This window comes from Carassius gibelio, chromosome B23 (assembly GCF_023724105.1).
Source record: "Carassius gibelio isolate Cgi1373 ecotype wild population from Czech Republic chromosome B23, carGib1.2-hapl.c, whole genome shotgun sequence".
NCBI lineage: Eukaryota > Metazoa > Chordata > Actinopteri > Cypriniformes > Cyprinidae > Carassius > Carassius gibelio.
Genome location: NC_068418.1, coordinates 23,394,692 through 23,421,071, shown reverse-complemented (window position 1 = coordinate 23,421,071; position 26,380 = coordinate 23,394,692). Strand labels below are relative to the sequence as shown.

General features: G+C 34.9%; 1 protein-coding gene across 2 annotated transcripts in view; it reads left to right on the top strand.

Annotated features, from left to right (window-relative positions):
• Positions 1–24,556, top strand: part of LOC128011750 (proto-oncogene tyrosine-protein kinase Src-like) — a 48,001-nt gene extending 23,445 nt beyond the window's left edge. Inside the window, exons 2-13 of one of the 2 annotated variants that reach the window (XM_052594453.1) lie at positions 3,010–3,223; positions 4,353–4,452; positions 6,125–6,142; positions 8,363–8,461; positions 11,933–12,036; positions 17,301–17,450; positions 18,443–18,598; positions 18,733–18,912; positions 19,058–19,134; positions 20,396–20,549; positions 20,696–20,827; positions 21,556–24,556. In XM_052594453.1, coding sequence (XP_052450413.1) covers positions 3,019–3,223; positions 4,353–4,452; positions 6,125–6,142; positions 8,363–8,461; positions 11,933–12,036; positions 17,301–17,450; positions 18,443–18,598; positions 18,733–18,912; positions 19,058–19,134; positions 20,396–20,549; positions 20,696–20,827; positions 21,556–21,764 — 1,584 coding nt within the window. In that variant the 5' untranslated portion in view covers positions 3,010–3,018 and the 3' untranslated portion in view covers positions 21,765–24,556. The remainder of the gene's footprint in view (positions 1–3,009; positions 3,224–4,352; positions 4,453–6,124; positions 6,143–8,362; positions 8,462–11,932; positions 12,037–17,300; positions 17,451–18,442; positions 18,599–18,732; positions 18,913–19,057; positions 19,135–20,395; positions 20,550–20,695; positions 20,828–21,555) is intronic. The other variant, XM_052594454.1, reaches the window with a different exon arrangement.
• The last annotated feature ends 1,824 nt before the right edge of the window (positions 24,557–26,380 follow it).

The following is a 26,380-nucleotide window of genomic DNA, read 5'->3' as shown; positions in this document are numbered from 1 at the left end:
ACAGCATGAATTCAGTGAATGAACTTCCTGTTTCCAGTAGTTGTTAACTATAGATCAATGATGCTTTACACAATGTCAGAACCCTGTTTGACTCTTTCTTCCGATGATCATTCATCACTTTCGAACCTCAATAAGGTTGTTTCCGAACACGAGCCAAACATTCACACCTCATGTAGCAAATTAGATTTGCCATTAATGTAATGACAGTGCCTTTGTGTTTAATGAGCGTTTTTGTTGTGGCTGGACATTAGTGAGGCATGAGCTGTTCTTTGATTACCCAGAGTTCACCCTGATTCATCTCAGTGTAGTTTAGTGCTGTTGAACGTATCAGAATATTCACCCTGCTACTTACAGTTAGGGCTCCGTTAATTATGCTAGCGAGACATCTGTGTTGTTGCAGGATGCAGGATGACCCTGACCGGTTAACACAGGGACAGTATAGCACCCATGATGGTGGCAACTTTTCAATGGGACTTAAAACAAATCATGGATCAAATTTTTTTTGATGAACCGCAGAGATCGCATTTTTTTCTAGTCATGAATAGGGACTAATGGACTTATAAGAGGATATCTGTAAAGCCAAACAATCAGATACATTATGCTTTGTTTATTTAAATCTCTATGAACACATTCACATGCTGTCTGAATTGGCAGACCGTGATTATCAGATGTTATTACATTTTGGCTTGTTTATTTATATATTTATTCATTTATTATTTATTTATTTTTCTCTTTACTTTTTGTCTTTTCTTGCTGTTTCTGTTGTTGCTTTGTTTTTATTTGTTTATTTTTCCCTCTTTTCCTTTTTGTATCTTTAAAAAATATATATTTCTTGTTAGTTTCTTTTTTATGTTAGTTTTATCCCCTTTTTGTCTTTATACATTTGTTTTTCTTTTTTTGGGCTATTTTTAAATTTTGTTTTTAAGTTTCTTTTTACCTTAGTTTTTTCCCTTTGTTGTTTCATTTTTATCTTGTGTCGATGTGTTTTCTTTTGGTTTGTTTTGAGGATTTCTTTTGTTATTTCATGTTCATTTTGTTCATTTTTTTTTATCATTTCAAAAATTCTGTTTTCATGTTGAAGAATTCATTCAAATGCTTTTTTCAAAGAGTGAAGAAAAGAAAGCTGCCATTGCACTTGTCATAAACAGTTTTGCATAAAAACATACCCTATTTCATTCAGAATCACTTCAGAATCAATATGGACAGACATTCACTCCTGAATAAAAAGCTTGAATTTCCTATCATTTCAAGGTCGGTGCAGGTCTTTAATAGTATAGAACACGTATCTAAGCATATCTCTCCTCATGACTCCAGTCTTATGACCGTACGGTTGGCGTCTGAAGTACGCAGGTCTCTAGTGAAAGCTCGCAGGGCTTCATGGCCCTCGGCCCCGCTCTGACCCTGCACTCACACTGCTCAGCTGAGATTAGTTCCACTCCGACGGCCTGTAACAGCTCCTCTAAGACACGGGTCGCCCCGAGCTGCCAGTCCACCGGGGTTCCTGGAGAAAAGAGACTTTCTTTTTTATAGAATTGATCATCCCGTGGGCAAGCAGAGGCTGGTTCTGCACGTTTACAGAGAGTTTAGGACTGTAAGGAAGCGTGTGTTGAGTGAGGTTTGTGTGGGTGGATGGGAAAGTTTCTCTGCCTGTCCCTCAAAGAATGTGTGTGTGTGCTGGCAGATGGACAGTGTGACATGTGGAAGAGTGTGTGTGTGAGTGTGTTGGGGGTCTGTGAGGATCGTATTACAGTGGCTGTCACTGGTATGTGAGAGGAAACAGCTGAGCGCTCCTGTACTCAGCTGAAGCGAGGTTAAAGTGCACTAAACACAACCTGTGGCTCGCACAAACTGAGGACACTTGGCCAGTTTCTTTCAAACAGATCTGTCGGTGTGAACTGACATTCAAATGCATTTTATTATTTATTTTTTTCCAGGTCAGTTCCGGGTCAGAATTTTTTTTTTTTTTTTTTTTTTTTGGTGCATGCTTAGGCGAAACCTCTAACAGCAAATATACAATTTAACATTTTGTTTTAAAATGCATTTCTTATTGAGAACAACTCTTTTATATATATATATATATATATATATTTGTGATCTTTAATCAAAGTGTAATCACTTCTCTATAATATCTTTGATGCTTAATATGGATAAAGCATGCGGCCTTTGGATAATATTAACTGATAACCGACTGAATTTTAATATAGTGGATAAAGAGTGTTGCTTTCATATGCATTAATGAGATTAGGGTTTAATACTGAATATTTCTCTAGATAAAGATATTTCTGTGCACCAGTATCACTGTTTATTTGTGTTATTGCTTGAGTACATCGTTGGTTAATAATTCATGAATTTCATGCAAAAATCATGAAAACAGTCTGGTCTCTGGTGGCAGCGCTGGAAAAGAGGGGGTCAAATATTCATTTGAAGTGTTTTAATGGAACAAATTGCATGGAAGTGATTTTTCTGAAAAAAAAAAAAAAAATATATATATATATATATATGTATATATATATATATATATATATATATATATATATATATGCACATACATACACAGTGGGTAAAATAAGTATTGAACACATCAGCATTTTTCTCAGTAATTATATTTCTAAAGGTGCTGTGGAGATGACATTTTCAGCAGATTTATATTTATATAATACTTTGTACAAAATTCTTTGTTGGTAATGACCGCAATTGAAGGAAGATTATTATTAGAAAAGGATTATTTTATTTTATATATTATAGAAATATAAATTAATAAATGCATTTAAATTAATTTATTTAAATGTATTTATTTAATATTTTATATAAATAAATATCTAAATATTAAATACATAATTAAATATTCACTATATATTTATATATATATATATATATATATATATATATATACATATATTTAAAAATATTCTTAATTTTATAGAATAGAATAAACTACTTGAATTTTACTGCAGTGTACTGCAAGGTGTTTTGGGTAAAAGCATCAGCTGATGGACTGTCTCTTTGCAGGCTTAGGCGATGGGTGGAACCAAGAGTAAACCCAAAGATGACGATGGCACCAGAGGACACCATCCCAGTCCCAACCAGTCGTCCGTTTCACACATCCGGAGTGTACCGGTGGACGACCCCAGACAAAGCCCCCAGCCCAACATCAGCAGCCCGGAGCAGGCACTGTTTGGAGGCTCGAACTCGAAGATAATCACGCCTCCTCAAACGCTTTCTGGTAATGCAGCTCGGTCTGATCAGCTTCTTCATTCTTCTGTGTTTGCTGACTTTCGGTATGATAGTGTTAACGGATATGGGCCAAGACATCTGAAGAGTGAACTGACTAAACAGTTTTGTGCTCAAAAACATGCCCTTTATTTGCTATAGCACTTTTCAGCACACCTATTTTCTATGTAAATTAGGCTCGTTATAGATTTATTTCTATAAAAAGTACGGACAATTTTGATGAATTCATTGTTTAAATCCCATGAACGAGATTCACAGATAGACTTTTTTTTTTTTTAGCTTTAAGACTAAGACGCTTTTATGAACCATCTGATGCTTACTGCATACGAAAATAGCAAGGGATTTTCCAAACTCCTAAGCTCCGATCTGATTGGCTGCTGTTCCAGGGTTTCTGAGAGTCAGGATGCAGAAGTTTTGTCTGTCTTCGTGGATTTTCTGTGGAAAACCACTCGCTGGATTTACCATAGTTTGTCCAGGAAATATCCGGCACATTTTAGGTTTTGATCGTTTGAAGTTTTGGCCACAAAGTCTGTGAACATTTTGCATTTTGGTCAGTAATAATATCAGTCATCCAGTATCGTCTATGAAACCATTCTTGGAAAACTGCTGCACCATTATTTAAATACATCTTCAAATATTAATAATAATAAGTTTTATAATTAAACATATATGTATTAGTAATAATATTATTATAATATTTTAATCATAATAGGTCTATATTAATTTTTTTATATACATATTATTTCAAGTAATAAAGTGTTTTTAAATTATTTATTTTTTTGTTCATTTAATTTCAATTAATAAAATTGTAATTTTAAATCAATTTAATACTCATTATTTTTATGATGATTTTATTTTATTTCAGTTTTTTTGATGATTTTAGTTTTAGTTATTAACTATAACAACCCTGATTTGAATTAATTCAAATAAACAAGCATGCAGCAAATTCAAAATGACCCTCAAAAGTCAACTGTGCAAGTCTAGACTAATTTTAGATGCCCATTTTCACTGGAAACCGAACATTACATTATGTTACTAAGGTTAATGTAATTTCCTTGCTGAAGTTTTTAAACTGCATCAAAAGGTAACGCTCTATGTTTGTCTCTTGTATTTTTCCATAGGCGGCGTGACCACGTTTGTGGCTTTGTATGACTACGAGTCACGAACCGCCTCTGATTTGTCATTCAGGAAAGGAGAACGACTCCAGATTGTCAATAACACGTAAGAGGGGAACCACAAACACACTCGCGCAAAACTAACAAGGCTCCGGAGGGCAATAGACACACCCACTGATGCCACACACACACACACACACGCACACACACACACACACACACTCACGTCTCTCATCTGTCTGACTGCTGAAACCCCTCAAGCACACGTAGCCCCCCCCCGCTTCCTCTTTGGTAACCATAGGAACTGGCTCCCTCTGAAGGCACTGTTTTTGTGGGAGATGACAGCTTTTTGTTCTCTGGATTCCTCTTTTGGTCTTTCTGTGCACAAAAACACAGATGCTCAGCTGCACGTCTGTACCTCCACTTCCCCTCCCGGACCAAAGGGAGCATTTTCCTTCCTTTCGACACCTGCGCTTCACTTCCTTATTCCAGTGCGCAGCGCTACCATTAAGAGAATAAAACCACTCTCAGAAACATCCTCTGGTTTTCAGGGGAATTGCTATTGTATTGTAACACAGTGTAGTATATGGGTGAATCTCTCGAAACGGAAAGTGGCTGGGTCATAGTTCAACCCAAAAGCAAAAGAGAGAAATGAGAAATTATATTTTGCTTAATGTAAATGAAGCCTTTGTTTAGTAGCATTCAGATTTTTTTAATTGTGACATAATTTTCATAACAGTTATTCAGCTGTTCCACACAAATTTTGATTTTCATTTTAATAAAAAAAAAAAAAAACAAGGAAAACTTCTACATCCCAAGAAGTGAGAAATTTGATTAATATTAAAAGGTCCTGAAAATATATATGTATTTTAAATACAGCAATATTGTGAAAAATTATTGCAATTTAAATGTTTTCTATTTGAATATATATTACTATTTTACATTTTGCTTATTGCTTAAATTTTGCTGCTTAATTATTTTATTTTTATTTATTTATTTTTTGGAGGGGGGTGCTTATATTTCGTAATATTTAGTTTTTTTTTTTTTTTTAATTTTATTAAATAATAATATAAATGTCTTTACTGTCCCTTTTGAACAATTAATTGTGTCCTTGCCTAATAAATGTATTAATATTTAACGTTTAAATGGCAGTGCATGTGTAATTAGTTTTCATGAAAGAATGACTCTGATGAATCTGATGAATCATTCACTGAATGAATTTAATCCTAATTAGCATATGATTCATAATGAGCTGAAGTCATTACTTTGAGTCACATTAGACTTGAAATGAAGCATGCTTAATGTGTCTTTTTTTTAAAGCTTTAAAACAAGTTACCAAAATAGTATTGTGGTTAAGACCAATTTTGGGGTAAAAAAAACAAAACTGCATGTTTTCATCAGATTCACGCTTTAAACCACAAGCAATCCCCTCCGCGGTCCATAACCCTTCCCAGAAGCCCCTGATAATAAAGTAATCAGCTTTTTAACCAAATCACCAAGCTGCTCCGGCTTATCACTGGGACCTTCTGAATCGTGTGTCAGCAGAGATGATCAAACGCACATTATAGTAATTGTTTTCCATCTTTTTAGTACTTGACTGATGAGGAGTTGGATAAATGCTGTGTTTTCAGTGCATCATTGCTGCAGCTGACCTTCAGTCAGTTTTTAAGACTATGTGGGATGTTTGTAGCTTCTGCTGTTTCTGCTTTTAATGTCCAAACACTTCACGTCTCCTCTGTGTTTTTCCTCTACACGCTCTCTCGCCCCCGTTTATGTAGGAGAAAGTTGAACCCCAGGTTGGTAAAGTTGCTCTTGCTTTCAGCTTTCAGTGTCCATTTTCTGTGTTTGTGTGTGTGTGTGTGTCATTTCGCCATTTGCTTGTCCACCTGAGATTTGTCCTGACTTTCTAGAGACTGTGGAAGTGGTGCAGAAATAGTGTCCTTCACCTCCTCATAACTGGTTCACTCACTCATTTTACATTTGTCCTTCATGTTGACTTTGTCTATGGGCCTTTGGTGTATTATCCATTGTTCCTTTACATTTCCTTAGGCTACATGCTCATTTTCATGCTATTGTATCTGTACTGTATGCTTTATTAGATTAGGATTAGTGCATAAGTCATCGAACGATGAAAATCATATCAAATATGTTGACATATTTCCTGTTTAAGCAGGACGTCGTCACAGGAACATGTCCATATGTTCCTTTTTTAAATAGCAAACATATAAATTCATGGCTTTAGTGGGAATAAGTCGCATAGAGTTGGCCTTAAAAATGAAGCAGACCCTAAAACCAACTAATATCTGATTTTGATTTCATGGGATGAACCTAAAACTAGACACTGACTAAAATCCACAAAAGTTCAGTCAAGTGTTGTTTTCATGTGGCCATTTAAAATAATAATGTTCAGAAAGCATTAGAATTTAGCTAAATTAACATATTAAAAATGTAAACTTAAAGGCTAATGGGTACGTTTAGCTTACTTGCTAGTTCTCATTCTCATCCTAGAGATCATTTTATTTGACAAAAATCTGAATACGCACAACAAATTGAAAGACTAAATGCCTTTGCGTATATTTTTAGCACATATGTTAGGCTAGGAGTACACTAGCAGATGCTATCAAAGCTAAAGGTAAATATCCAGTCAAATTCAGTCAAGGCTTGATTTCATGTGATTTCTTGATTACAAATGCAAACCAAAGGCTATTGGCCACATTTTCAGTTTAGCGAACTTGTTAGTTGTCATTTTAGAGGTCATACTATTTAATTGGACAAAAATCACCCTGCAAATTGTACAGCTAAATGCTAAAAAAATTAGTTTTTACAGCTAATATTATATAGTTATACACTAGCATACTAGCATATGAATGACATCAAAGCTAACAGATGAATAAAAACAAATACAATTTCATTGGGCTCATTAAATTAATTAAAAGCAAGATAAAATGGCGCTGTTCTGACACAATTTCAATGCTGTAGTTGGTGCATAATGGTTTGGAAAAATTAAAAGTAGACTTATAAGTAATTTAGGTGTATAGATTTTAGATATACAGTGTTTTCTACGTATTTTTTTTTTTTCAATTGTAGCCTCATTGCTTTCAACCCCTCTTATATACCCTGCTTATCAGAATCACAGTTTTGATGCCTTTTCATGCATAAATAATTCATTAACATCTGAATTTTGAATGGTATGCTGTGTATGAATAATACATTTGCATTGTATGAATATGAATATGTGCCCACCTGTGTATATACTGTATGTCATGTTTTCACTGGTGCGGTTGTGTTTTAATTACGTTCAGCGACAGCTAGCAGTAGCTGAGAGACCTGGGAGAGGTTTGTGTCGGGTCAGCATGTCTTGGCGATGGATGAAGTCTTATTACTTTCGCTTAGGGAGTGAGTCACAGTCTGACACCCCACAGCTCACACTAAAACACAACATCTATTATTAAAAACCCATCAAGACTCCCAGACAATAGAGACCCAGACAGATGACTCACTTTTTGATAAATCTACCAGTTTTGTAGTAAATAATTCACCCAAAAATCATTCCGAACCCATATGATTTTCTTTTTTTATTGAACTTAAAAATAAGTACCGGTATTATCATATGATGATCTTATCATATCATATCATCTATCTATCTACCTGATTATGCACACCATATAAGATGAACGAGATACAGTAGTAAGATATACAGTAGTAAGTGTAAGTAATATGGGTTTGGAACAACATGAGTAAATGATAACTGTGTTTATTTTGGGAGAAGTGAACTATCCCTCTAACTGCACGTTTCATTTATGCATAATTTGGCAGTGCATGTAGTTAATGTCTTTAGAGCAGCCTTGTCTGCATTCTCATGGCTCATTTCATGGATTATAAAGCAGGAAAAATACCACAGATGCAATCTCAGGGTGTTTGTTTTGGGCGGGTAAGAAAGTCGTCTTGATTGTGTCACCAAATATGTTGAATGTGAGTCAGACTGCAGGTGTATTATGTGTTTTCTGTCGTTTTAGGGAAGGCGACTGGTGGATGGCTCGCTCGCTGACTACAGGAGAGAGTGGATACATTCCCAGCAATTACGTGGCACCGTCCGATTCCATCCAGGCTGAAGAGTAAATCCTCTTTCTCCTTTTCTTTCTCTCCTTTTCTTTGCTGTTCTCCTCCCTGAAAATGTTCTGGTTTGCATTTTATTCCCTTCATTGTGATTTCAGAACTCCAGTCAGATCTCTCAGTTCAGCTGAGTGTGATTCTAGGTCCTCATTGATGATTATTTTACTAAACAAAACAATAGTTGAAAGAAGATTTTACGACTTATTTCAGTTTGTTATGAGTCAATCACATGTTCATTTTCAAACAGCTCTGACTGATTCATGAGTCTCAAAACGGATTCATCAAAAATAATCGGCTCATGACAGTCACGTGTTCTGTGTTGAAATTAACAATTTGTTCAAGAATCATCGCTCAGGAAACACTTCAGAGTATTTATTACAGAAAATGTGCTATTTGTCTGTCGTCTCTCTCTCTGTCTGTCTGTCTGTCGTCTGTCTGACGTCTGTCTGTCTGTCATCTATCTATCTGTTGTCTCTCTGTCTGTCATCTATCTCTCTGTCTGTCTGTCATATATCTGTCTGTCTGTCTGTCTGTCTGTCTGTCTGTCTGTTGTCTAACTGTCTCTGTTTGTTGTCTATCTGTCTGTCTGTCTCTCTGTCTGTCTGTTGTCTAACTGTCTCTGTTTGTTGTCTATCTGTCTGTCTCTCTGTCTGTCGTCTCTGTCTGTCGTCTGTCTATCTGTCGTCTATCTGTCTGTCTGTCTTTCTGTCTGTCTGTCTCTGTTTGTCGTCTATTTGTCTGTCTGTCATATGTCTGTCCGTCGTCTCTCTGTTTGTCGTCTATCTGTCTGTCTATCATCTATCTGTCTGTCTGTCATCTGCCTGTCTGTCTGTCGTCTCTGTCTGTCGTCTGTCTGTCTGTTGTCTCTGCCTGTCACCTCCCTGTCACCTCCCTGTCTGTATTTCTATCTATCTATCTATCTATCTATCTATCTATCTATCTATCTATCTATCTATCTATCTATCTATCTATCTATCTATCTATCTATCTATCTATCTATCTATATATCTGTCTGTCTGTCTGTCTATCTATCTATCTATCTATCTATCTATCTATCTATCTGTCTGTCTGTCTGTCTATCTATCTCTCTGTCTGTCTGTCTGTCTGTCTGTCTGTCTATCTCTCTGTCTGTCTGTCTGTCTATCTATCTCTCTGTCTGTCTATCTATCTATTTAACTTGATGTACTACACAGTGTTCCAAATTATTATGTGTGGCGAGTGGGGTGGGGCCGAGGGCCGTGGGAACGGAGCGAGGCCGGTGGAGTGATTGGAAATGAGCGACACCTGCTCGACCCACCGGTCTGGAGTCCCACAGAGGAGATGGAAGGATATAAAAGCTTTTAATAATCAAATACAGACAAAACAGGCCTGGTCCTCTCTCGTCCTTCACTGTCGTCGCTCCTCTTTTATATCCTTGCATCTCCTCCGTGGGACTCGAGACCGGTGGGTCAAGCAGGTGTTGCTCATTTTCAATCACTCCTCGCTCCGTTCCCACGGCTCTCAGCCCCGCCCCACTCGCCACATTAAGAAAGTGACATATCAATAGGATTTCAGTACAATAAAGAGTCAGATTTTGTTTGTGTTGTTTTTCACATCATTTCAGGTAACTGTTATCAATCTCAGACTGGTTTGGTCAATAGTTTGCCAGGTCTTCTTAGGTAAATAGAAACCCTACTTACTGTAAGGTGGTTGTTCCACATTATTAAGCAAATCTCTTTGCTGATGTTGCAGTCTCATTGGAATAGGATGGCCATTCATCAACTATCAGAAATCCATCCAACTATCTGGACCATCCATTGTACTGAAGATTTCCCAAGTGAATAAAACTACTTAAAAACAAGTCTTCATGTGTTTCATGCAGGTTTCTCTTTGTGAGGTATATATTAGGCAAATATTGTTTGTTTTGATGCCTTTTGCAAGATATTGCGTTGTTGCATACTTTTCATCTTCAGAAAGATCTTTCTTCCTCACCATATTTAATGAGAACTGTGACTTGTTTAATAATGTGGAACAACCTCTTTAAATAGGGTTTCCATTTACCTAAGAAGACCTGGCAAACTATTGACCAAACAAGTCTGAGATTGATACCAGTTACATGAAATGATGTGAAAAACAACACAAACAAAATATGACTATTTATTTTACCGAACTCCTATTGATATGTCACTTGCATAATAATTTGGAACACGGTGTAAAACAACTAGAAATTAATAAAAACAACAAAAAATACAAATGACAAGCACTTTAGCAAAAGATGAACATGGAAAATATACAAAAGTAAGAACTAGTACTATTACAATTTAAATTCAGACTATAATATTATCTCAGTGACATAAAATAACACTGACGCTCAACCCTTGTGAAGTTACTAACAGAATGATTCATTCTCGCCCCTCTCTCTCTCCTTCCGGTCTGAGTCCTTCATATTTCCCCAAATGGTTTTGCTTTTTTCCCCTCCTCCATTATCTGCGATGAAGTCTCTCCATCATCTCATCAGTTAGAAAGAAAAAAACCCTTGTGGCCCAAAGTCCTTTTCCATCTTGATTCTGGTCAATTTTCCTGAGACGTGCGCTGTTGCTCAGTCAACTACCGCATTAAACAAATACACAAGCACTCCTTTGAAAACCTGTAATGACTAATTTTTCCACCCTTGCCTCGCCAGTCATCTCAGATTGACTCTGGAGAAAAGGTAAGACTCAGAGAGAGCACAGCGGCTAACAACAAACTGCGCTGATTTATAGACACTAAATGTCACCAAGTCGGTCATGAATTCCAAACACCAACGTTTTATGAGGAATATTACATGAATCGGTGATCAATATCTCATACAGCACAATTATTGTAAAGTATAGTCAATTCAGGCCCAAAACATGCAAGTTAAAGCAAACGTTATTAGTTATGCAAGCTCAATTTCATAATAGGTTAAATGTACACTACTGTTTAAAAGTTTGGGGTTAGTAAGTTATTTTAAAAATAAATTAATTCTTTATTTGATCAAAGGTGATCGTATAGAGATTTAGAATGTTACAAAAGATTTCTGTTTATCAGAAAATCCTGAAAAAAACATATTTAACAGTTTGTACAAAAATATGAAGCTTCACAGATGCTTTCAACGTTGATAATAACAAGAAATGTTTGTTATCATCATATTGAACTTATTTCTGAAGATCATGTAACAATGAAGACTGGAGTAATTCAGCCTTGCATCACAGGAATAAACTAAATTTTATTATTGATTTAATTGTAAAATTTGATTTTAACATTAAAAAAAAAGTTATTTTAAATTGTAATAATTTCAAAATAATAAATGAATGCATCCTCTGTGAGTATATTCTTACAGACACTAGACTTGAATGGTGGTGTACATGCTTGCACAATGGGATGGCAGCATACGCTGTATTTCTGCTCAACTGTGTGTTTCTGATGCTGTGATTACTGACTCTAAATACACACTCTCTCTCATCTCTCTCCAGATGGTACTTTGGAAAAATCACACGCAGGGACTCTGAGCGGCTCCTCTTGAGTCTGGAAAACCGGAGAGGAACTTTCCTGGTCAGAGAGAGTGAGACAACCAAAGGTGATTGGATGTGAACAGTACAAACTCTGAACACTTCTTTTTTGTATTTATTTGATCTATTTATAAGTTAGGTTTTATTTATTAATATTATTATTTTTACATTTTTTTACTAATTTGTGTACAGGGACAATGCATGTTAATAAATGTTTCTGTAAGTGCACCAGATTTGACCTAAAGATTATTTTTCATCTGTAGTCCTTGGACAGTTTTACAAGTCTTCCTAAAACGAAAATGTACAGAAAGACAATTGTTAAAATTAAAAACCAACAAAAAAAAGGAGCATAGCAAAAACAAAAACATATGGCATACACATTGTATCAAATATATAAATCCATCCAAAGGCACAATCAAAGATTTTATTTTATTTATTATTAATTTAATATTAAAATAAAAATAATTATTAAAATTATATCTACATAAATATAAAAGGAGCAAAGAAAAAAAACACAAATATAAGGCATGCACAGTATGTTAAATATACAAATTAATTTAGAGGCACAGTAAAATATTTAATTAAATTTATTGTTAACATAGAAATAATTATTACAATTATATCCACCTAAAACATGGAGCAAAGCAAAAACACAAAAAATATATTTCATACACTGTATATTAAATATATAAATACACCATAAAAGCACAATAAAATTGTAACGGAGTACAACTTCATAATCACGGGAAGAAGGAGGCGGGAACCAGCAGACATTCAAATTAAGCTTTAATAATAAAATAAATACAAAACAGCGCGACAGCCCCTCGCGGACGACTGTCGCGCACAAATAAAAACCAAACAAAAAATAAAGCCCAGGCCTGGTCCTGTCTCGTCTTTCACTGTCATCGCTCCTCTTTTATATCCTTCCATCTCCTCCGTGGGACTCGAGACCGGTGAGTGGAGCTCCCTCCGTTCCCATGGCTCTCGGCCTCGCCCCACTCCTCACAAAAATATTTTAAGCTTTTTATTATTAATTAATTAATAAACAGTAATAAGGATTGTATCCACATACAATACCAAAAGGAGCAAAGCAAACCCCAAAATATATATGGCCTACAGAGTACATTAATTATATGAATCCATCTAATACCACAAAATCACAATAAAATGTTTTATTTTATTTATTATTAAATATAAAAAAGAATTGTATTATTACTACTACTATAGTAGGGGTGAAACGATTCACTCGTTTTCTCGATGCATCGATTACAAACCCTGACGATTCATATGCATCGATCTTGAAACATGATTTTTGAAACGTGAATCGCTGATCTCGGACAGTAATTGATTTAAAACACTAAGAATCAAATGAATCGTAATTTCTATAGCGATTCAATGCTTTCAAAATGTATGCACATTAAATTACTACAAGCACGAATTAATGGAGAGCTTGAAGAGTGTTCGTGAATCGTGCCTCTTATCTCTCATTCACACGCTTCACTATTACCGCCCAAAACTGTAACAGGATTGCGCTCGCGTTCCTTTTGTCTCTGACGCAGCCGATGTGTGATCTCTAAAGGTGAAGTAGCTTTACCTTTCTGTAGTTTGTCAGTGGCTCTCTGCATCTTACCGACAGCGTTGCCTGAGCAGTCGACAGCTGCGTTATTTATTGCATGGACAGAGCAGAAATGTAAGTGTCTAAATCATATCCACAGTTCCATTGAATGATAAATGTATTTTAACAATGCTGATGAGCCGAAAATACGAAGGAAACTTAAAATAACCACAGCATTAACAATGACCATGAAATAAGAGCGCAAGGTTTATCTGAGAATCAGATGCATGAAAGTAGCGTTGGCGCCTTTTCTCTCAGAATCATTCGCTGATGGAGAGGAAAAGTTAAATGGCTTCTATAGCATTTTATTATTTGAAAATGAGATGAAGAAGTTTTCACACTGAAAGAGAAGTGATCAGCTAAACTGAATAAAAGCAGAATGAACTAATGAAAAACACAATAAATGACATTTATGAATGATACAGTGCTAATTAACATCATTTATTACAGTACATAAACTATAAAGTATATTTTCTACATTATTCTGTGCAGAAAATTGATATAATTGCTAATTAAATGTACTATATAAAACAATCATAAAAGTGCCATTAGAAAAAAAATATCGGCAAATACAATTGATTGATTATTGTCGAGCAGTGTATTTCATTTCTTACAGCAAATTAAAAGTAATAAAAAAAGAAGAGAATCCCTTGTAAAAAAAAAATAAATAAAATTATATAAATTATGATATTACAAAGGCTACATACATAAAATGTTTGTATTTTACATTTCTGTCACTTCTGTAATGATAGCTATGCCACTGGTGTGACAAGATGTTAGCTTATACGTAATACTCTTAAAGCTCTTTTTTAAAATCTTGGCTTACATACATTTTTACGCCATGTCAAGCCATAGCATCATTAAACTAGCATCTAACAATGGACAAAAGGTTTTTAGTTTTTTTTTTTTTTTTTTTACCTTTGGTTCTCTAAACATAAAGGCTGCTGTGTAAATTGCCCCCTGACTAAGCATTTAAAACATTTAAGGGAAGCATTTAAATAATCCTTTGAATGCACTTAAAGATTGCAGAATTGAATCGTTATAATCGAATCGAATTAAATTCTAAATGGAATCGAATTGATTTATTCTAAATTTGAAAAAATATTTCTTTAATTTAATTGAAAACCTATGAATCATGATTCGTGAATCGAATCGAATCGCTGCCTACCCAAAGATTCACAGCCCTATAGCAAATATCTTATTTAGAATTTATAGTATTTATTAGTTAATTATTAATAATTATTATAATGATAATAGTAATACATATATTTAAACATTTTAATTTAGATGAATTGTCATTTTTAATTTTTTATTCTGTTTAAACAGTTTTGTGAATTGATATAGAATTGATATTTTACACTGTAAAACCGAACAGTGAAATTAATCAAATGAAATTAGTTAATTGCACTCAAATAATAACGAAAGTTCATTGGACTTAATTTAAATAAGTTCTGTTAACTCAAAAAAAATTTGTAGTGAGGTGAACTTAAAATGATTGTGTTTTCTAGTTCCCAGCATGCTTTGCATCAGAAAACAAGGAAAATAAATTTAGAAATTAAGTGTTATTTTGTGTGTTTTTACACAAGATTAACATAGAGGGACATAAGTTAATAATTAAATGTTGTGTTATATTAGATTTTACAAAGGTTTATGTTATGTTGGATTTGTAGTGTTACCGTTGTGGTGAAGAGTAGAGCCTGTGGTTAGACTGAGGATGGAGAGCAAAAGCCTAATTTTGTGTGTATTTCCCACATTATAGGAGTTGAAAAATTATGAGTGAATGACTCCCTAATTATAAGTTCAGAAATATAATTGTTTAAGATAACTCTGAGATAATTTAAGGCAACTGGAATTAAATTTTTTAAGTTTATGTAAACTTAAAACATTTAAAAACATCACTTAAATGTTTTTGTGTAATCTGTTACAAAATATTTTTTGAGTTCTGTGAACTTATCAGGGTTTACAGTGTATAATTACCCTTTGTCTGGTGTCACAGTGTTGATTCAAAGGCCAAACTGTAGTGAAGAATGGAAAATTGTGTCAGAATGAAACGTAGGGAATGAAACTCCATTCTTTCCAGTAGAGTTTGGCTCTCATTACATCAGACTCAAGAGTTCAACATCCCGGGGAATGCAAAAAACATCTCTCAAATCACAAATTCTAGTGCTGTTGCTGCTCAGCCATTTAAATTCAGAGACCACAGCCGCTACTGTAACAGTTGCACAAGAAAGAAATGTATTAATAAAGACAGTGATGACAAATAACCAACACCAGTGTGCAGGAAATTGCTCATGCATTTGTCTACATTGAGGAAGTTGCATTTCAGGACTTCAGATCAGAACAAAGTGCACGTTCAGTTGAATTCCCCTTTTCTGCTGTCAGTTTATCATTCCTCATCTCCTCCCTGCAGCCTTCCTCTCTCTAAACACTGTAAAGATCCACGCTCCATATATGGCCGTGTACACAAACAACGGTCATCTGAGATGATATGTAAAGAGCATATGGCTGCATAAGGTCAGAGAAGTGCTTGCAGGGATGAAGCGCGAGAAGTAGGTCAAGCATATAACTCTGAGCGATAACACACAGCTCATACGATCAGCCAGAGAGACTGAAGATGACGAGGGAGCAAGTGACAGACAGAGTGAATCAATGTGTGTGATGCCCACAGCGCCCTCTACAGAGCATTTCACACAGTGTTTATTAACCCTATGAAGACCTGTTTCAGAAAGCAAGTTTACCAAATAAGACCAAATATGACCCTGGAGCACAAAACCAGCCTTAAGTCTCTGGGGTATATTTGTAGCAATAGCCAAAAATACATTGTATGGGTCAAAATGATCGATTTTTCTTTCATGCCAAAAATCATTAGGATATAAAGTAAAATTTAATTTTCCATGATGATATTTTGTAAATTTACTACCGTAAATATATCAATACTTAATTTTTGATTAGTAATATGCATTGCTAAGAATTCATTTGGACAACTTCAAAGGCGATTTTCTCAGTATTTAGATTTTTTTGTACCCTCAGATTCCAGATTTTCAAAGAGTTGTATCTCGGCCAAATATTGTCAGATCATAATAAACCATACATCAATGGAAAGCTTATTTATTCAGCTTTTAGTGTTGTATACATCTCCATTTCGACTGGTTTTGTAGTCCAGGGTCACATTTAGCATGACTTATCGTCTGCTGTTACGGTTCAAAATAATTCAGACTGACTGAAACAAGCCTGACTTATGTGGTAAACTTGCTTCATGAAACAGGCTCCAGAATCATCAACGTGATCAAGATGTTCCTGAAAGGCCTGTTACACACAATCGACTACATACTTTCTGTCGTCCTCCTAAAGGGACAGTTCACCAGAGAAATGAAAATTCTGTCACATTTACTCATCCTCCATTTGTCTGAACACAGAAGATAATTTGAAGAATGTGCAAGAAACCAAACAGTTGACGGTAGCCATTGACTTCAATAGTATGAGCGGAAAAAAAATACTATGGAAGTCAATGGGGACCAGAAACTGCAAAAGAAACAAATGCACCAAATTGATGTTTTTGCTCGGATTAGTCAACTTCAAGGAAAAATAAAATACTACAAAAGTTTAGAATCTGGCACCTATCATACTAATCTAACTATAAGTTTCAAATCTAAATGTTTGTTAGTGCTGTCCATGTCATCCAGTTCACCTCTTAAGTGTGTTCTCTGTGTTTTTTAGGTGCCTACTGTCTTTCCGTTCTGGATTATGACAACGTCAAGGGTCTAAATGTCAAACATTACAAGATCAGGAAGCTGGACAGCGGGGGATTTTACATCACGTCGCGCACACAGTTCAGTGTTTTACAGCAGCTGGTCAACCACTACCGCCGTGAGTCGCTTTCTCACAGACACCTGCTCCTTTCTGAATGTCTGCGAAGGGAAGTGATACAGACGGCTATTTCTGGAAGTGGGAACTCGAGTTATAAGAAGCAAAATAAGAATCTATAAAAAAAATAATTGCATTAAGCAATTCCATAATTACTCATCCTTTACTTCTCATGCTGCCCTAAACATAGCTTCAATAGGTCCTCAAAATCTGCTAAGAGAAAGATTACATAATAAATAAATTCATATTGTTGACCACAATTCAGTTATTTGTGGATTAAGTTAAATTATGAGTATTCTTATTACTTGTGTTAATATATTATTACTTATTGTCAATAATTATAATAATTTTGTAGATTACGTAAATTTGAATTATTATTATTATTATTATTATTTACACATAATGATACAACAATAATTATAAAATATTTAAGGTATGTTATTGTTTTATTGTTATAATTAACAATTAATTACATATTTTTTATTATTGAAAATAATAATATTTATGCATTTATTCAATTTTTTAATGTGGTTAATTACATTTATTTAAGTTAGAATAATTTCTAAGGTATTATATAGTAAATTGTATAAGTATTTTACTATTTTGTTCTGTTTTATTTAATTATTAATTTAAAATTATTTAATAATATATGAAATATTAATCTTCATTTATTAAGGTATACTTAAAACGTTAAAATAATTGTATCATTATTTAAAATAATATGTTTTATTTATTTATTATTTTTAATAAACCAATAATTTGATATATTAACTTTTTAATTTAGTTAAATTGCCATTTTTAATTTTAATTCTGCAACAAAAGCATCTTTGTGCATTTAATATATAATCAAGATGAGCCAGAACTACCCATTAAAAAAAAAGTAAAAGAAAAAGAAAAAGAAAGAAAAATATATATAATATTGCAGTAACAATGCAAACTTTTTAACAGCTGTAAAAAATAATAAACATGCTCTTTTCTGTCTGTGTCCGTCACAGAGCACGCAGACGGCCTGTGTCACTGTCTGACTGACGTGTGTCCCGTGCTGAAGCCTCAGACTCAGGGCCTGGCACGGGACGCCTGGGAGATCCCACGAGACTCTCTGAGACTGGACGTCAAACTGGGCCAGGGTTGCTTCGGAGAGGTCTGGATGGGTAAGACTTCTTCTTTCAACTTCCTTCCTTTGAAAACCAAAGCTTTGTGAGTTAAATAAGAAGTTCAGCAGTGCAAAATACCACAGCTGTTTGATGATGCAAGCAATGTTTTCACAGTGTCTTTTTCCCACCAGGCACTTGGAACGGCACGACACGCGTGGCCATCAAGACTCTGAAGACTGGCACTATGTCTCCTGAGGCCTTCCTGCAGGAAGCGCAGGTGATGAAGAAACTCAGGCACGAGAAGCTGGTGCAGCTTTACGCAGTCGTCTCCGAGGAGCCCATTTACATCGTCACTGAGTACATGGGACAAGGTCAGTACAGAGATCCAGTCAACTATATTGGGCTAAAGATGTCTAAGAAGTGAGAACTCGCTGGAAGATGTGTAAATAGAGCATCTAGAGGTGTTCCAGTAAAAGTGTGAATGGAGATGAGACGCTGTGATTTCTGCTCTCACAGGAAGTCTGCTGGATTTCCTGAAGGGTGACATGGGGAAAATGCTGCGGTTGCCTCAGCTTGTGGATATGGCCTCTCAGGTACATTATGATAGGAGATCTAATAATGAATAATTTTGATAATTTTGATAATTAAATAAAAAGTAATATAATTGGAAACCTTATATTAGAAAATGTACATTACTGATTAAAAGTTTGGGTGCGGTAATATTTTTTGAATGTTTTGAAAGACATCTTATGCTCACCAAGGCTGCATTTATTTGATAAAGTAATGCTATAAAAAACAAAAATATTATTTTTATTTAAAATAACTGTTTTCCATTTTAATATATTATAATATATCATTTATTCCTGTGATCAAAGCTGAATTTTCTGCATCATGACTCCAGTCTTCAGTGTCACATGATTCTTCAGAAATCATTAATGAATTAATCAATATGCTGATTTGCTGCTCAAGCAACAATTCTGAATATTTTAAATACTGAAAACAGATGTGCTACTTAATATTTGTTTTATATATAAATTTTGTTTTTATATGTTTTAAACTTTCAATTCATCAAAGAATTCTGAATTTATAATATATATATATATATATATATTAATTCAGAATTCTTTGATGAATTGAAAGTTTAAAACAACAGCCTTAATTGAATGCGTCCTGCTGGTAAGTATTATTATATTATATTATATTATATTATATTATATTATATTATATTATATTATATTATATTATATTATATTATATTATATTATATTATATTATATTATATTATATTATATTATATTATATTATGTGTGTGTGTGTGTGTATTATTTATATATATATATATATATATATATCCCCTTTTATCTTCAGTGGGATGTGAGCTGGGACGGTACAGACTCTTATAACCCACTGTAATTAAACATGAAAATTACACTACATAACAATAGCAATGACCCTAGGCTGCTCTGAAACATGTGGACAGCAACTGTAAATTTGCAATAAATAAATAAATACATAAAAAAAATAGATAAACAAAATGTAGTTCATGTGGCTCAAACAGTAGAGCACAGCACCAATGCCAAGGTCATTGTCTTGAAGGTGTTATAAGTCACTTTGGATAAAAGTGTCTGCCAAATTGTTAAATGTAAATGTTATTAATTTAAACACTCACTGAGTAAATAAAATAAAAAAGAACTATATAACCCTGTACTGAAGGAGGAACTCACTAAAAGCATCACTAAAAACAACATTGTGGTGGCGGTTTTTACATGTCATTGTCTTCATCGTGTATATGAATCTATTTCTACTCGGTGGATACTCTGGAGGGCGGCGTTATAATTTATGTGTTGTCCTCAGATCGCCTCTGGAATGGCGTACGTGGAAAGAATGAATTATGTGCACAGGGACCTCAGAGCTGCCAACATCCTGGTGGGTGATAACCTGGTGTGTAAAGTGGCTGACTTCGGCCTCGCTCGACTCATAGAGGACAACGAGTACACGGCCAGACAGGGTGAGCAGGAGCACCTTCTCCATGTTCTTCACATCTTCAGTTGTTTCCTGAGGCCGACTTCATGGCGTTGCTTTTTCTGCACTTCAACCTTAATTGAATCAGTTTAATTATGATGACAGGCCTCTCTTAAATCATTATTACAACAGGAGCCAAGTTTCCCATCAAGTGGACTGCGCCAGAGGCAGCACTTTACGGCCGCTTCACCATTAAATCTGACGTGTGGTCGTTTGGGGTCTTACTGACGGAGCTGGCAACCAAAGGCAGGGTGCCTTATCCAGGTACTACTGCTCTACAGACAAATATGAATCAAAGAAAGTCATCCGCTCACCTTAAAAAAATAAATAAAAGTATTATAAATTATATATATTCACCTGCTTTATTTATTTTCACATTGAGTCCAGTGCAGGGTTCAACATTAAAAATAATAATAATAATAATAATAAAAATGATTAAAAAAACATTTTTATATTTATCATTTAAATTATTCTATAAATTATTAAGCATGATGTCACCCAAAATGTAATAAAATAAATTAATGAATTAAGCAATAATAATATTTATATGTGTATATATTTATGTGTGTGTGCATTTTTAACAATGATAATAATTAATTCATGTATTACATTTGTTTAAAGAATGGTATATTATTGTTATTATTGTTCTTTCAAAAAAATAAATTTATTTAAAAAAAGTTTGTTTTTTTTGTTTCAAAAAATGTTTTTTGACAAAGTTCATAAAGTAATAATTTGTAAAAAATAATAATAATCATATTATATATATACTTATATAAAATATTAAATATAGGGTGTGTTTATGTCACCATAGTTTATAATATTATCATGTTAAATGAAATTTTAAAGAGATCTGTCCGCAAAGAGCACATGACAGCATTTCTGGTTATTCCTCCCTGCTGACAACCACATCCTCTGGCTGGTTAAAATGTGCCTGCACCACAGTCTGACACCTGACCCACATCCACCCTGTTTGACGTGTGTCCTCCGCTCAGGTATGGTGAACCGGGAGGTGCTGGACCAGGTGGAGCGTGGCTACAGGATGCCCTGTCCCGCCGAGTGCCCCGAATCCCTGCACGAGCTGATGCTGACCTGCTGGCGCAAGGAGCCCGAGGAGCGGCCCACCTTCGAATACCTCCAGAGCTTCCTGGAAGACTACTTCACCTCCACTGAACCACAGTACCAGCCGGGCGAGAACCTCTAGAGATGCAGATCCAGTCAAGTGTGAGAAAAGCAAAAAGGATATCATTTCCCGGACCGGGAACGCGGGATGTTTGTGGCATAACCCAAACAATACTGATCCACACAGGCGACAACGCCGCATCCAGCTAAATCCGCTCATTTAAAGCAACTTATTGGGTTTTCACATGGTTTCAGAGTTATAGCATCTATAATATAATCGCATGTTTCTCCGCTTTCATCGCAGATGAGCTGCAAACAGCAAGACAAGATGCATCTTTTCTGCAAAGAAATTCAATAACAAATTGCATCTTCAGCCGTCGTCGTTTCTGTTGATAATTGTTGCGAGGATTTTTTCCTGAAGCTCTGCGGATTGATCCCTAGCTGTTTTCTTGACCTCAATGTACCACCCCTTCTCTCCTAAACCCTTTTGGCAGATGCTCCAGATCTGTCATTCATCTCCCCTCCCACAATCCCTCTCTTCTTTCCTCTCCCATCCCCCCACGGACCCCCAAAGTGTCAGCTCCATCAGCTCTGGTGTTCGCCGTGAACCCTGCGACCCGTTCCCGTTAATGTCTTCCAATAGATATCCAGAGGCTGTATCTGAACATAGTATTTTATGCCTTTTAATGGTAGAAATTAGCTTTTTTTGTCCTATTATGCTTATTTGTTTCTTTTGTAATAACCTGGATAGACTGGAATAAGAAGCTGATTGGTTGAACACTTGGTCACATGATTGGAAGTCGCTTCTGAATTCTGAAATCCTTTTGATATGGACTCAAATAGAGAGTCGTTCAGAATGTGGTTTCATTTGATACAGTCATTCTACTCTTCTAGTATTCAACACAACTACTGATATAAAGCATTGTTTTTGTTTAAAGCAGATATGACTGTATAGTCTTACTTTGTGTGGCGATACAAAGGAAAAAAATGAATTTTGTACTGTTTTATTATGTATAAAATGTATTTTTATTAATGTTGTTTTTGTAACAAAGAGGATGAGCAGGATTTGTAATTAGAATTTAAAGGAATAGTTCACTGAAATGAAACATTTGTCATTTTCTAACCCTCACGTCATGTAAAACACAAACTGAGATGTTTAGGTGAATGTTCATGCTCCTCTTTTCCATATAAAGTACTTTTACATTTATTGCATGAGAAAAACGTCCTCTAAATATCTCTTTTTGTATCCCATGAAAACGATAACAGCGTTAATGTTTGGAATAATACGAGGGTGGTGAATTATGACATCATTTAAATTTGTACACTGGAAAAAAAAAAAAGTTTACCCCTTTTAGTATTTTTTTCTTGTTTTCCCATTACAAACATTCATAAATCAAGCAAAATTATATAGGAGAGTTGTTTTCTGAAATTAAATGATTTTATGTTTAAAACAAAAAAAGATATCTGGCAACCTTTAAGATTAGGTATTTTCTTACTCAATTGTCAGATATTTTTTCTCACTTTAAGCATGAACTCGCTTAACTTTGATCTTTTTTTTTTTTCAGAAAAGAACACTTTTTATCGTAAGTATTTTGCTTCTAAAGTTGATTTGGGAACATTTGCACTGGAAAACAAGACAAAAGCACTAAGGAAGAACATCTGCTTCTGTAGTGTCAGGGAACTATTGCCTTTATCACTTATGAATATTGTTCAAGAGATGTTTGAACTGACTCCTCAAAGCTTGTTAAATGCTTAAATTTCAAATGTTTTATCTTTTCGGCTTTTTTGAGACAAATTCTGACACGTGCCGTCAAAGTCGCCAATATGTTATATGCAAAATAGCCATTGTTATATATAATTGTGGGTAACGACCTCAGTCCCATCACTGCTACTTTCCAATAAGATTCACAGAAAGCCATGAACCTTGTCTGTGAGGAGTTAGTGATGGTTTGAGATACCCAAATAAATAATATAATTACTGCTGAGACAATGTAGAATGAAATCAATTTGAGTTGTAGGGATGTTGGTGCTGATATGATGATGGTAAGGGTTTGGAAATGTCCCGACGAGTTCTTTAGAATGGCATGCAGCTGTAATCGCGGTACTTTAGCTGGTAGATGTGTAACGCCGGTCCATATTCTGTAAATACTTTCGTATGTAAATATTATTTTCATATTTATTCATATTGCCTCAGTTTATGTTAAGCAGAGCTTTGCTTGTTTCTCCCCGTAAGATCAAGGCTATGGGTAGACATTGGATCCTGCGCGAAGCTGACTGCAAAATAGTTGTATTCTGCAAAACCAGTTTTCCTACTGCAAATGAATGCATAGAGAAGCAGCCAATCACAAAACAGGAAGAATTCACAGATTCAAATCACTTTCTTTATTTTTATTTACAGTAAGAAGCTCACCTTTATGAATCATTTCGTTAGGTGTGACTTTGGCACTAAAGTATTGTGTTTTATTATTACTTTTTAACTTGCAATAAATCTGCTGTTGATTTTGACAGGTAGTTACTGCAAAGTAAACTGCACTGTATGCATTGCTCTGATTGTAATACGACTTACAGAGGATATTTGACGATGGAGTGGTCTTGGTTCGTGCTGTAGAACTGGAAAATAAAATGATGACAAGTAAAACAATATTAGTGCATCCCCATCTAATGTATTCAAACTATGCAGTTGTTTTCTATGAGTTGCGTGTTTGTATTTTAACTGCAGTTGCTCACAATCAGATTCCAGGTACTTGCTCCCACTGTACAGTTCTGCAGTGACTGGTTTCAAAATATGAAATAATACTGAAATGAGTTTTGTACTTTAAAAAAATTATGACATGGTGTTATCTTTTTTTTAGTGCAATAAACTATGTTTCTAAAGCTTGGGTTTAAGCACAGGAGAGTTTTATTTTTCCGGTCATCCAAAGTGTAGAAGAGTTTGTTTCTTCATCTGATTTGGAGAAATGTAGCATTACATCACGTGCACACCAATGGATGTGAATGGGTGCCGTCAGAATGAGAGTCCAACAGCTGATAAAAACATCACAATAATCCACACAACACTCCAGTCCTTCAATTCAATCCTTTAAAAGCAAAAAATATGACTGTGTCTTTTGATGTGAGAGGAAAATGGGAGATGGACTTTTTCTCTGGATGAAGCGTTATTGGCAACAATAAGCTGATAATCTCAGTGGTATTTATTTATTTTATTTTATTTTTTTAAGTACAGTGATAGGTGAGATGGAGCTTTTCGAAACTCCAAATCACAATTGCATTGTAAAATTATTCTAGGGCTGCAATTAACGATTATTTTGATAATCGATTAATCTGTCGATTATTTTTACGTTTAATCAGTTTATGTTCTTATATTTTAGTTTTTTTCCCAAGTAAATTATTAATAAAGGGTCTTTATCATTCAGCATAGATTTTTAAGAGATTTAAACCATTTTGCATTGTCATATCCTCATCAAAAATATACCTGGAGTTGTTTTATTATGTGTTAGTAATCCTTTGTTGAACTCTTCTGCAATCAAAACTTTGACCCATACTCTAGCAAATTTCACAAGGAGATTTCAATTAATGTTTTCACCATGGTAGTCCTTAGGGCTCCTAAAGTAGTTAAACGTCCCGAAAAAAGCTTAAGGAATCTTTCAGAACATATTTTTACGAAGAATAAGGATAAAACCGAATAAAATTGCAGTACATTGCATTTTATTATTTACTGGGAAACAGCTTTATAGCTTGTTCTGTGAAATTGTAAACAATCCTTCGAAAAAAGTGATAATGGCATGAAACCTGAATGGAACTCACAATTTAAAGTAAAATCCATCAGAAGGAATAAGACACACACAAAAAACCTGCTGTGTGAAAAAGAGCAGTGAATAGTTAGAAAAAGTGCATTTCAAATATCTTTAACCATTTACCTCTCTCATTCAGTCATAATTAGGCTGCACGACTGAATTATGAACTGGTAAACGACAAACTGATCACAGAACATGTTTGTAAAGCTTTAAATGTTAACTGTTAAAAAGAAATGTTATCAGCTTTTACGACTAAACATTTGCAAACAACATTTTACTGGAGAATCTGCACAAATAAAAGTCTTAGTTCACATATTGCGCCGCTAAGCAACCATGCTCTCTCCATGAAGACGCAGAAATTTCAGCAAAGGATAAATGGATTTGCAGCTCTAAAAATCGCTTGCAGTAGCTCTGCTACTAAATTTATTTCAAAATGGCAATACTTATACAACTATGATCAGCTGTTCCTTCATCTTGGCTGAGCTCTCAACGTTGTTACGGGAAAGGATGAAGCTGATTGGTTAGTTCTTGTCACATGACCCGCGCTGCGCTTGCGGCATTCTGAAAAGTTGAAATGTTTTTAACTCGATATGGTCGCTTCGATTATGAGCACGCATGATGCATAAAAAAGATGTGATGTGTGAACGGCCCCTTAAAACAGTTCAGTAGTGCAGAGTTTACAGGTTACTCTTCTTTTTTGAAGGCTCAAAGTAAAGTACTCCCACATCCCACTGAATGCTGCAGAGACCCTGTTCGGGAAGCACGTGACATAAAACGAGGCCAGCTATTGGCTATTCGCCACTTCTCCTGCTGTACTGGCTGAGTAAAACCTCCGGTGGCTCATTACTGCCACTCTTTGGTCACCGCAGATTTAAAATATGCACGAAATGAGCCGCTAACGGCA